Consider the following 11,313-nt stretch of genomic DNA (forward strand, 5'->3'; position numbering starts at 1 on the left):
TAGGGTCGCTATGAGTTGCAAGCGACTCGACGGCACATAACAACAACAACACTGTCATGCAGATAATACCTTATATATTTCTTTTTAGCATTTCTATTCCTCATCTGTTTCAATGCCGTGTACATTACTTATCCCCTCTTTTCTTAGTTTCTCCCAAACCCCCATGTCAGTCCTGTTTTATAACAGCATTATGCAGTATATTTGTCTTACTGTGACTGAGATATTTCACTCAGCATAATGTCCTCCATGTCACCCAGTTTGTATATTTTATGAGTTTCTAGTTTTTCAGTACTGCGTAGTATTCCATTGTGTGGATATGTCACCGTTTCTCTATCCATTCGTTTGTTGATGGGCACTTAGGTTATTTCCATCTCTGCTTTTGTGAATAATGCAATAATAAACATGGTTGTGCATAAATCTGTTTGGGTGGCATTTCTGATTTCTTTAGGGTTTATTTCCAGTAGTGGGATTGCTGGGTCAAATGGAATTTCTATTTCCAACTTTTTGAAAAAGTGCCATACTGCCTTCCAGAGTGGTTGTACCATTTTACACTCCCACCAACGGTGAATAAGGGTTTCAGTTTCTCCACAACCTCACCAATATTTGTTGTTTGCTGCTCTGTTGAACTTTGCTGTTGTTACTGGGGTGAGATGATATCTCATAGTTTTCTTTTTATTTGCATCTCTCTCAGAGCTAGGGATTTTGAATATGTCTTCCTGTGTTCACCATCTGAATGTCTTTTTTGGTGAAGTGTCTGTTCATATCCTGTGCCCATTTTATGATTGAGTTGTTTACCTTTATTTTGTTGTGATACTCGAGTATTCTATAAATTCTTGATTAAGTCACTTATCAAACATGTCATTACCAAATATTTTTTCCCAATCTGTGGCTTTCCTTTTTACCCTGTTGGAGGTTTTTTTGATGTTCATAAGGATTTGATTCTTAGAAGATCCCATTCATCTATTTAATCCTCTGCTAGCTGTAGGTTGTCTTGTTTTTCTGAGTCCCTTTTTTTTTGGTAGCTCCTTTTAGTGGGAATATCTATGCTGTTCCTTCTCTGCTAAATTTTATATACTGTAGTCTCATCATGCATAAATCTATATTATGTGTGTGAAGTAACTAAACAAACACAAAATCATTAAGAACTATTTAGCCTTGTGTATATGTGCTAGATAGAGTAGAACCAAATGTTCAAAATGATAATACAAACATAGGTTTATCAGAAGAAACTCAACAGAATTGACTAGTTATGGAATAATGTTTCTTGTATTAAATATGTCTTGACCTAAGTACTGAAAGTAGAAAAATTGATTAAATGGAAGCAGATGGTAAAGAACTAATTATTTGTATAAGAACTATCAAGTGTGGAAAATTGTCCATCAGACATAGGAACAGAGGTGTATGGAGCACCTTCTAGGAATGGCCTAATTATAATCTTGAAAGGAGCAATAATTTTTTTTAATATTCCTTTTCATTTCCTACGAAACAACAGATTTCCACTAGTTTCACCTCTTGGCTTACTATATAGTCAACAGAGATGGAGAGGAGAGAACAGGTTTAAGTAGCAAGGGTAGAGTGCCTGCTAAGCATGCTATATATTGCTCTTTTTCTCAGTACCCCTGTTGACGTCAATAACCGTGAAATGATGCTGAACATCATAAACAGCTCTATTACTACCAAAGCAATCAGTCGGTGGTCCTCTTTGGCTTGTAACATTGCCCTTGATGCTGTCAAGACTGTACAGTTTGAGGAGAATGGTCGGAAAGAGATTGACATCAAGAAATATGCTAGAGTGGAAAAGGTAAATGCTTCCAGTATATACACAGGAACCAGTTACTTCACATGAAGCATCCGGTTTGTGGAAATAGAGGGCACCAAAGAGGAACTAGGAAAAAGGTATTAACTTGAAATGCTTTCTCTGTACAAAAGCTGCAAAGGCTTGAAGAGATTTGTATCTCAGTAACTGTTGATCAGAATTGTGAGCGTAACAACAGCTCCAGTGCGGTGCTAATTTGTTTTCAGGGATTACCAAATCTTAAGCTGAATGTCTTGGAAACCCGATTTAAAAGTTGCAGGAATAGCTTGTGACCAGTAGATGGTGTCCCAAGCATAAAATTTTTGGGGCCTATCCCAATCAGGGAATTTTTTTTTTTTTCATTTCGGCTTATTTTCATAATCTAAGATTGATAAGCTTTGGGGGGGGCAATATAATTTCATCCATACTTTGTGGTTTTTGAGCTTCATGGAAGAGATCTGTTTTCCCCATAAGTATGTAAGGAAGAGAATGAGAAATTGTCTCCCTTTGTTATGGATTAAAGTGGATCTCATTTTGCTCAGATACCTGGGGGCATCATTGAAGATTCCTGTGTCTTACGTGGCGTCATGATTAACAAGGATGTAACCCATCCACGAATGCGGCGCTATATCAAGAATCCTCGTATTGTTCTACTGGATTCTTCTCTGGAATACAAAAAGGGAGAAAGCCAGGTAAGATTGTGGTTCTATTCCTTTATCTAAGAATATGATTGCTAATATAGCAAAAGAAGTAAACATGTTACTTGTATTCCTTTTCTGCTCAAATTGCTATTCTTTGTGTTCATTATCTCTTTTTACAACTCTTTAATGTGGTTGATGTTGACTCTAGTTTTAGAAATGAGAGGTGTAAAGCTCACAGAGGTTAGATTGCTTGCCTGAGGAACCCAGCTCTGTTTAACTTCACTTCCATACCACCATGCCACCTTCCCTAGTGCATCAAGAGAACATAGTGCAGAATATAATTTAGCTTTGAAATACTAAAGAATTTCCATTAGAGGGAGCGCTGGTGGCCTAGTGACAAAAAGCTGTGCTGCAATCCCAAAGGCTGGTGGTTTGAATTCACCAGATTCTCCTCTGGGTTAGGAGGGGCAATCTCCTGTGCCGATCGGATCCGATTTGATTGTGTGCACGCACACACTAAATTTTTTAAAAAAAAATTTCCATTAAGAGACTCAAGCTCCTTCATCCTAAAATAATTGGTTCTTATTCGGTAAGGATTAAAGGAGCTTTGATGGCTTGGTGGAAAGGAATTGCACTGTCAGCCCAAAGGTATACAGTCAAATCCACCATCTGCTCTGCAGAAGAAAAATGGGGACTCCCCAGTGTGATTTATTCTGAGAAACCACTGGAGGGTCATCTGTACATCATTTCCAACTCAGGTACACAACAATAAATACAAGGATTATAGGGCTTTTGTGGCACACTGGTTAAGTGGGCTACTTAACCAGTGAGTGGTCCATAGTTGTGACCTCCTCTCTGTTCCCATGGGAGGAAAGACCTGGTGATCTGTAAGACCTAGGGATCAAACCTATGTGGCAGTGCATGCTACTCTAGCCTATGGGATTCCTATGACTCAGCAGTGATGGTGTCTAACAACAGTAATAAAGAATCAAAGACCTTAACTGGTAGGAAGAATTAAGGCCTAGAAATCAAGTATGCTGGCTGGCCAGAGACCTGACTAGGCCAAAAGCCTCTGATTGGCTTTTTACTAAGTTCCAGTTGCTTTATGGTATAACAGAGTTACACTACATTAAAGAGTTACACTAGACTTAAAATGGGGTCAGAGGTCACATCTAAATCTTGTTCTCACTACACTTTGTAAGATAACGGAGTGAAGGGGAGTATAGAGATTAGAACAGCCTAAAAGGTGCTCGATCAGTCAGTACTTTTTAAATCAGAACCACTTTTCACCTCATAGACTGACATTGAAATCACACGAGAGGAAGACTTCACCCGAATCCTCCAAATGGAAGAGGAGTACATCCAGCAGCTCTGTGAAGATATTATCCTTCTAAAACCTGATGTGGTCATCACAGAAAAGGGTATTTCAGGTAAGACTTGTCTTTCCAGCCTAACTTTAAGATTGATAGAAGAAGAGAATGAGTAAATTTTTTTCCTTTCTCATAATGGCAGAATATGAACATAAGCTTGTAAAAATTAGAGTAGATTGAAGATCAATGCAGGCAGAGTTCTTCCAGTTTTACACCTTTACTCTTGGGTTTGCAGATTTAGCTCAACACTACCTCATGCGGGCCAATATTACCGCCATTCGCAGAGTCCGGAAGACAGACAATAATCGCATTGCTAGGTGAGTAGGACAGCTAAAGTTCTTCCCCATGTGTTTCCATTTTGTATAATGTTGTCATTAACATTGTTACTTGGAGGGGAGCTCTGGTGGCCTAGTGGCAAGAAGCTGCACTGCAATCCCAGAGGTACATGGTTCGAATCCACCAGATGCTCTGCCGGGAAGGGAGGGACAATCTCCTCCAGTACCAGTCAGATCTGATTTGACGGTACACAGACACACACACACACACACAATAATAATAATAATAAAATAACTATTAAAAAAAAACATTGTTACTTGGAAAGTTGTAATAAAGCATGCAATCACCCAGATATGCTTGGAGTTACAACATGGATTTGGTTGGCTGCCTTCCTCTCCTCAAATTCCCTAACCTAAAAATACTAACTATATACGAATATAGTTTATGTTGTCCCAAACCAGTAGTGCACAGCTTATACTGATATACTTGGTAGATTTCCTTCATATTTCTAAATAGGAATTTATGAGTTCTTTTCTCTCTAGTGATTAGGACTATTCTGAAAGAACTCAGAATAGTCTGTATTAACTGGCTCTGAAGATAGAGGGAAAATACATTCTCTTGATTTGAGTATGCAGTTGTTCTGCCACCATTAACAAATTCTGTGTTCCCCTAATTAAACCACACCCTACTTTTAAAACAAAATCCATTGTCATCAAGTTAGTTCTGACTCAAAACTCCCAAGATTTTAAGACTACTGATTTAATTCTGTATATTTATCATTTTATATGATAAGACAGTTATTTGTCTCCTTTTATGACTGACTGCCTTTATTCACTATGTTTTTAGTATTACTGTTGTGGCAACCATCCATTTTGAACACTCATAAAAATGAAGATAGCTCTACCCTTTCTTTTATGACATAAATCTAAATTTAGTATCACAGTTTCGTTTTGACAAGAGTGCATGTCTTTTGCATAGTTGATATTGTTTACCCATGGGGGCAAAATGATAAATAAATTTAAAATTACTTAAAATTGAGTGATTCACATTTTTTGGGTATATTTACACCTTGTTTGACGTGGCATCTTCTACATTACTGACTTTGAGATTGCACTTGGACTGTACAGGACATGTGTGAAATTATTTTTTTTTATGAGGCAGGCAGAATTTCTCAGAGTGAGGTAGAAAGTTTCTAAGTCACCTTTGTGTTTATTCTAGTCACAGGCCCAGAGGTTGGGGGTGGTGTGGTACAAGTATCTGAAATTGCTTGGTTATTTACCATATCCCTAATAGAGCCTGTGGAGCCCGGATAGCTAGCCGACCAGAGGAACTGAGAGAAGAAGATGTTGGTACAGGAGCAGGCCTGCTGGAAATCAAGAAAATTGGAGATGAGTACTTTACATTCATAACTGAGTGCAAAGATCCCAAGGCCTGCACCATTCTCCTCCGAGGAGCCAGCAAAGAGATTCTTTCGGTGAGTCTGCCTTACAGTTGTGACTTGATCAAACAGACTACTCCATTTCTTCAAAGTTCACCAGAAGGCCTTAAATCCTGTTGCCTATTTACTTTTAAGTTGACTCTATAGCTACAAATATCATAATGCTTATATGAAAATATGAACCCTTACTTTTCCTCAATGAACCTAACTAACTTGCCAAAAAAACACACAGCCTGTAGAAAGGAGAGTGTGTTGACCATTATACACCGTGTGGTCTCCTAAAGAGCATGCCTGAGAAGGCAACTCATTCGGAGTGTGTGACCAATAAAAGCCAAGAGCTTCACACATCCTGATCCTACATACGGGGTTCAGAGGTTGTATATTCTCCCCATGAACATAATCTCTGTCCTACAAACCCCTTGTATCAGAAGTCCTTTAGTACCTTTTGATTTGTCTCTGAGTCACCAAGCTTTGGCTTTGTATTGTCTGTCTGCTTTTTCCAAAGGAAGTAGAACGCAACCTTCAGGATGCTATGCAAGTATGTCGTAATGTCCTCCTAGACCCTCAGCTGGTACCTGGAGGTGGGGCTTCTGAAATGGCTGTGGCCCATGCATTGACAGAAAAATCCAAGGCCATGACTGGTGTGGAACAGTGGCCATACAGGGCTGTTGCCCAGGCCTTAGAGGTGATCCCTCGTACTCTTATCCAGAACTGTGGGGCCAGCACCATTCGTCTACTTACCTCCCTTCGGGTATGTTCTTCATGATATTCTCTGAATGAAACAGAAACCTGTCTATATTTGGTCTAAGGGGATGGTTGGTTCTTCCTTGCCTAGCTAAGTTCTTTAAAATAAGTTTATTCCCTTAAAGGCTCTTATTCTTTACAGTTTGACTTACTTGTCATTACTGTTTTCCTACCAGTTCTGCTTAAGTTGGTGTTCTCCATAGCCTGTCTTTACCAATTCAGTTGTTTTAATTTTTAATATGACGTTCTTGCCAACTTGCCTTTCCCCCAGTATTTTTCCGCTTTTTAACTATTTCTTGTTTTAACTGCAGGCCAAGCATACCCAGGAAAACTCTGAAACTTGGGGTGTGAATGGTGAGACAGGTACTTTGGTGGACATGAAAGAACTAGGCATCTGGGAACCATTGGCTGTGAAACTACAAACATATAAGACAGCAGTGGAGGTGAGGCACTCTAGGGTATATGCTATTTATTTACTCTCTTGCCAGGGCAGTAGATAGAGTATTCCTATACAGAAACCTGTGTTTGGTCCAGTTTTTAAAGAATATTGAAGACCGTATTCTCCAAAACCAGTGCTTTAGATTGATTACAAACTGTTCAGCTATAGCCTACAGAAACAAGAGTAATGTGTGTGTTGCATAGCAACCAAACCTTTTTTAGGTCAGAGTTTTTACCTTAGTAGGAAGCAGGGTATCAGTGCCCCATTCAAAGCTGGTTCCTACCGACACATTCCAAAGTGAATAGTAACGTCCAGGAGGTCTGCACTCATTAAGACACAGCCATCTGAGATCAAAAGAAAGCTCTTGCCAGGAGAAAAGCTCAGAGGCAGGAAGAGGTAGGAAAGAAAGACAAATGGAAATTATAAACACAGGGAGGAAGTGGGAGAAGTGTTGTGTTATCAAGGAGATTGCAGTCCGTTTCATAAACAAAATGTGTGGGGATTGTTGGTTGGAAAACAGTTTCCCCTGTACATTTAAACTCAACAGAATAAAAAGTTAAAATTTCAAAGCACTTAACAAAATACGTGCTAAGCTTGGTTTTAATTGATTCAAAAACTTCCTTTAGAGTTATGTGTTCTACTAAAATATATTTCCTTATGTTATGAATCAATATTTTTTAGGGTACTCTTTAAACTAGGAATGATGAGGGAAATGCTTAAAGAAAAGATGTTTTTAAACCTTGTCATTTTTGGTTTGTTGTGCAACATGTACATTGCCCATGTTTCCCTTGGTTTCAAAGCAATTTGGAGCCCTGAATAAAACTTTTTTTCCGAAGAATTTACCACCATCCTTCTCAAAGGACTTATACAGAAAGCAATGGTAATATTGCATAGTCTATGTCACTTGCTTAGGTAGAACCACATTTTACATTAAAAACTCTTGTGCGTTCAGATAAAATAATTCAGTAATATGTCTGAAAAAGAACATGTTCTTCTCTTTTTTGCTGATCTCTCTGGGGCTGTTATTTTTCTCCTAGACGGCAGTCCTGCTGCTTCGAATTGATGACATCGTCTCAGGCCACAAAAAGAAGGGTGATGACCAGAGCCGGCAAGGAGGTGCTCCCGATGCTGGCCAAGAGTGAGCAGTAGGCAGGCAGCCTCCGCACACAGAGCCGGCAGATTCTTCTCCTTCCCTGAGCCAGAATGCCAGGGTCACTGTGGGTGTCGTTGTTTGGGAGGATCAGGTTGAGGGGCAGCCCTCAGTCCCTTTCTGTCCCAGATTGGTTTGCAAAAGGCACTGACATGTAATTCTTCTCTATTGTAAGCTTTCCATTTAGTTTGCTTCCGATGATTAAATCTAAGTCATTTGAGACAGGTGTTATGTGTTTTTCAACCGTGGGTCATATCTCTATCTCTTGGCAAAGAGAGATGAGACAGGAAACCTTACAGGGGAGGGAGAACAGAGTATGAGATCATTAGTTGTCTTTATTTACCATCTAGACTGTTCATGCTTCTCTATATATCTTTATATGAAAGACCATTTGGGAATAAAAGAACACTATTTTTCATTCACCAATAAAAAATGTAAGAGGGACTTGTGCAAATCATGGGAGTTGCCTAACTGGTAATACGTAGAGCAGCACTGAGAAGGTACTAGGACTCAGGCGTTTGTCTTTAAGAACAAAAGCATCCCCTTTCTTTCTCCTCCCTTTATTTTTTTTTCTTCTGTAGCTTTCTGAATCCTTCCTAGCTTCCCTGGAGTGTTTTCTCCTGTTCTTTGTGATTCCAACTGTATTCCAATTTGTAAGCTTCCTCTCATGGCACATTAATGTCACAGACCTCTTCCTACTTTATTAGTAAAAACAAAAAGCTAGGTGGGGACAGCCTTCCATGTCCTTCCTCTTAGTTCTGTGACTTCTTCATCCTCCTGTTTTCCTTTGTGATTCATGCATTCACCCTCTTTATGTTCTTTTTGACCTTACTAGGTAGGATAATAGGACATAGTGTTCACTGAGTAGCAGACTTTTGGTTACTCTCTATTCATTTATTTAGTCCTTTAAGATAGGTAACAGTATTCCCATTTTATGATGAATCTCAAACGGTACAGTTTAAGTGACAAACCCAGAATTCACATGTAAGCAGTCTGTGCTGTGAAGACAGCTTAGGTGTGAAGAGGTGCAGAAGAGCTTGTGAGGACCACTGGAGACCCTTGCTGTCATGTTCAACAACCAGTCTTTAACTTCTTGCTTATTCTGGCTCATAGTGACCCTAAAGGACTGCAAAGAGAGGTCCCATAATTTCCAAGGCTTAAATTTATATGGAAGCCGACTTCCAACTTCGAAATCTTTGTCCTATAGAACAGGGGTAGATATCTTTAAAATTATGTCCCCAAAGTTCCTTCTATAGAGGGCTTTTGAAATAACCTACCTACCTTGTGCTGAAATCTCTGCCTCTTGAACTAAATTATGTCAAGTCTGTTTCATTCCTTAGCGATAACTACATAAATACCTTATAAAATCTTGACAGAATATGCTGTTGGAAGTGAGACTTCATGGAGGAAGGAAGCTCGTATAGCCTGTGGATTCTTTATCTCTTACTCTGCTAGAGCCTTCTGGTTTCTGTCTGATTTCTGATGATTAAACACTTGCAAGAAGTAGTTTTCCTGGCTGTCATTAAAAGGTCCTACATTGTGAACCATATTATCTATGGGAAACATGCTACACAACACAATGAACTATGAAATGACAGAATGTGTCCAGAAACACTAAAGAAAGCAATAACGATGGAGAAACTAATCCAGAATAGAAGTGGAAAAGAGTGCGATTACACTGAGGAAGATTGCAGCTAATGTATAGAAGTTGTTGATTAAGGAACATTTGCCCAAACCACAATAAAATCTTTAAGAAAAAGAAAAGGGATAATATGGGTAACTAAGAAAAGGTGTCTAATACCTCTACTTCTAAATTTAGGGGATGCTTACTGCCAGATTAAGTCAGTCTACTTTTAAAAAACCATGTGTTCCCAAAGCCTACACTTGACACAATGTTCAAGGTTGTGCAAGTCATTTTTTCTTTTGTCTTCAGTGAGTCCTATACACTAGACATGAACACAACTTTGCAGCCTTGGCTTTGTTGATAGTCTCACTACTCCTAGATGCACAAATCCTATTTTCCCCCCATAAAGTAAAATTTTTAAGATGGTGAGGGAATCTTGAATTACTGCTGAAACCCACAGGCAAGACCTTATGTCTCTAAAAACTCTGAAGATAACAAACAAGTGCTGCTCAAAGAAAATGAGGGAACTTTTGAGAGTTCCTATGTAGCCATTTCCCTAGTTGGCTTTTTACAACAAAATTTTGCTCAAGGCAACTGAAAAAGTTTTGAGGGGAGTAAAGATAACTCCATGTGCACAGTTCTCTTTGCCGTCAAATTAAAACCTATGACATAACAGCTGACACTTGATTATCAGAGGCAGTAAATAGTATGGGGCTTCCAGGCCCCCTTGAAATGGAGCAATTCAGGCCAACAGGTTCACCAGTGTGGAGATGGAGCTCAAATTGTCTCCAAGCAATGGGGCCTTTGATTTTTTGTTGTGAAATTTCCATCCTTTCTCCTTTTATGGAGCTTCAAACTGTCAAAAGAGGTCACCTTTGGGTGAAAACATGGAACTCCCTATGTACTATGACACCAGAGCTTCTAACAGTTCTACTGCTAGAATACATCCCAAAGAAACAAGGTCTGTAACACTAACATAGACACCCATGTTTATTTGCAGCATCATTATGTCAAAAGAGCTGGAAGCAATCCAAGTTCCCATAAATGGCTAAAAAGACATACATTCACTAAAAAGTTATTAGGAGTTTACAGTAGCCAGAATAAGAGATACATTACAAAGAGTACTGGGGGGGGGGGGGGAGGGAGAGACGGTGGGTAGGGAGAAAAGTACAACAATGAATGAATGGAAACCCTAAGTCTCTAAACTTTCCTTAAAATAAAAAAACAGGACTAGGGAAGGAGGTAATTGTACAACAATGAACGAATATTTAAAAAAAAAATGAAAAGGAGGGAAAGGATAACGTGCAACAATGAGTGAATGAAAATAGAACTTTTCTGTAAACTTTAAAATCACATTAAGATTTATGAATTTGTTAAGCACTATACAAGATGAATTAATCTAGAGAGAATCACATTGAGTGACTTTGCACCAGTCACACACAAGAACAAGTTATGGTAGGAGACAACTTAGGGAGGGTTTATATACAGCAATTTGGAAAAATGTAATGGGGATGGGAAGGGAGGAAGAGGAGAGTAAAATGACTAATAGCCAAACACAAACTGAAACTAAAGAAAATGGAAGCAAAAATTTGAGTCTATCCCACCTGATTTTAAAAACCATCCCAAGAACAGTTTTGAGGCCTTGAACATGAATGAAGACCAGGTGAGCTGTGGGAGGATATCAATATCATCCATGAAAAATGGAAAAGGTCATTATAAAGCAAAGGAGGTAGAAAAGACTTGAAATGGAGGGCAAGAGACTGAATATTGCACTAGAATGCCAAAAAGCCAAAGCAATGGGGAAAAATCGGCAAGTTAAGGAGGAGCTTGGGAAGA

General features: G+C 39.0%; 1 protein-coding gene across 3 annotated transcripts in view; it reads left to right on the forward strand.

Moving 5' to 3' along the window:
- CCT3 (chaperonin containing TCP1, subunit 3 (gamma)) overlaps positions 1–8,078 on the forward strand; it is a 25,394-nt gene extending 17,316 nt beyond the window's left edge. The window contains exons 5-12 of one of the 3 annotated variants that reach the window (XM_006895756.1): positions 1,615–1,801; positions 2,338–2,487; positions 3,734–3,866; positions 4,042–4,123; positions 5,376–5,556; positions 6,026–6,271; positions 6,576–6,707; positions 7,741–8,078. In XM_006895756.1, the coding sequence (XP_006895818.1) occupies positions 1,615–1,801; positions 2,338–2,487; positions 3,734–3,866; positions 4,042–4,123; positions 5,376–5,556; positions 6,026–6,271; positions 6,576–6,707; positions 7,741–7,845 (1,216 nt within the window). In that variant the 3' untranslated portion in view covers positions 7,846–8,078. The remainder of the gene's footprint in view (positions 1–1,614; positions 1,802–2,337; positions 2,488–3,733; positions 3,867–4,041; positions 4,124–5,375; positions 5,557–6,025; positions 6,272–6,575; positions 6,708–7,740) is intronic. The other 2 variants (XM_006895755.1, XM_006895757.1) reach the window with 2 other exon arrangements.
- Positions 8,079–11,313: the final 3,235 nt, after the last annotated feature.

The sequence above is a fragment of the Elephantulus edwardii genome, unplaced genomic scaffold, assembly GCF_000299155.1.
Source record: "Elephantulus edwardii isolate Elephantulus edwardi_28Jun2011 unplaced genomic scaffold, EleEdw1.0 scaffold00176, whole genome shotgun sequence".
NCBI lineage: Eukaryota > Metazoa > Chordata > Mammalia > Macroscelidea > Macroscelididae > Elephantulus > Elephantulus edwardii.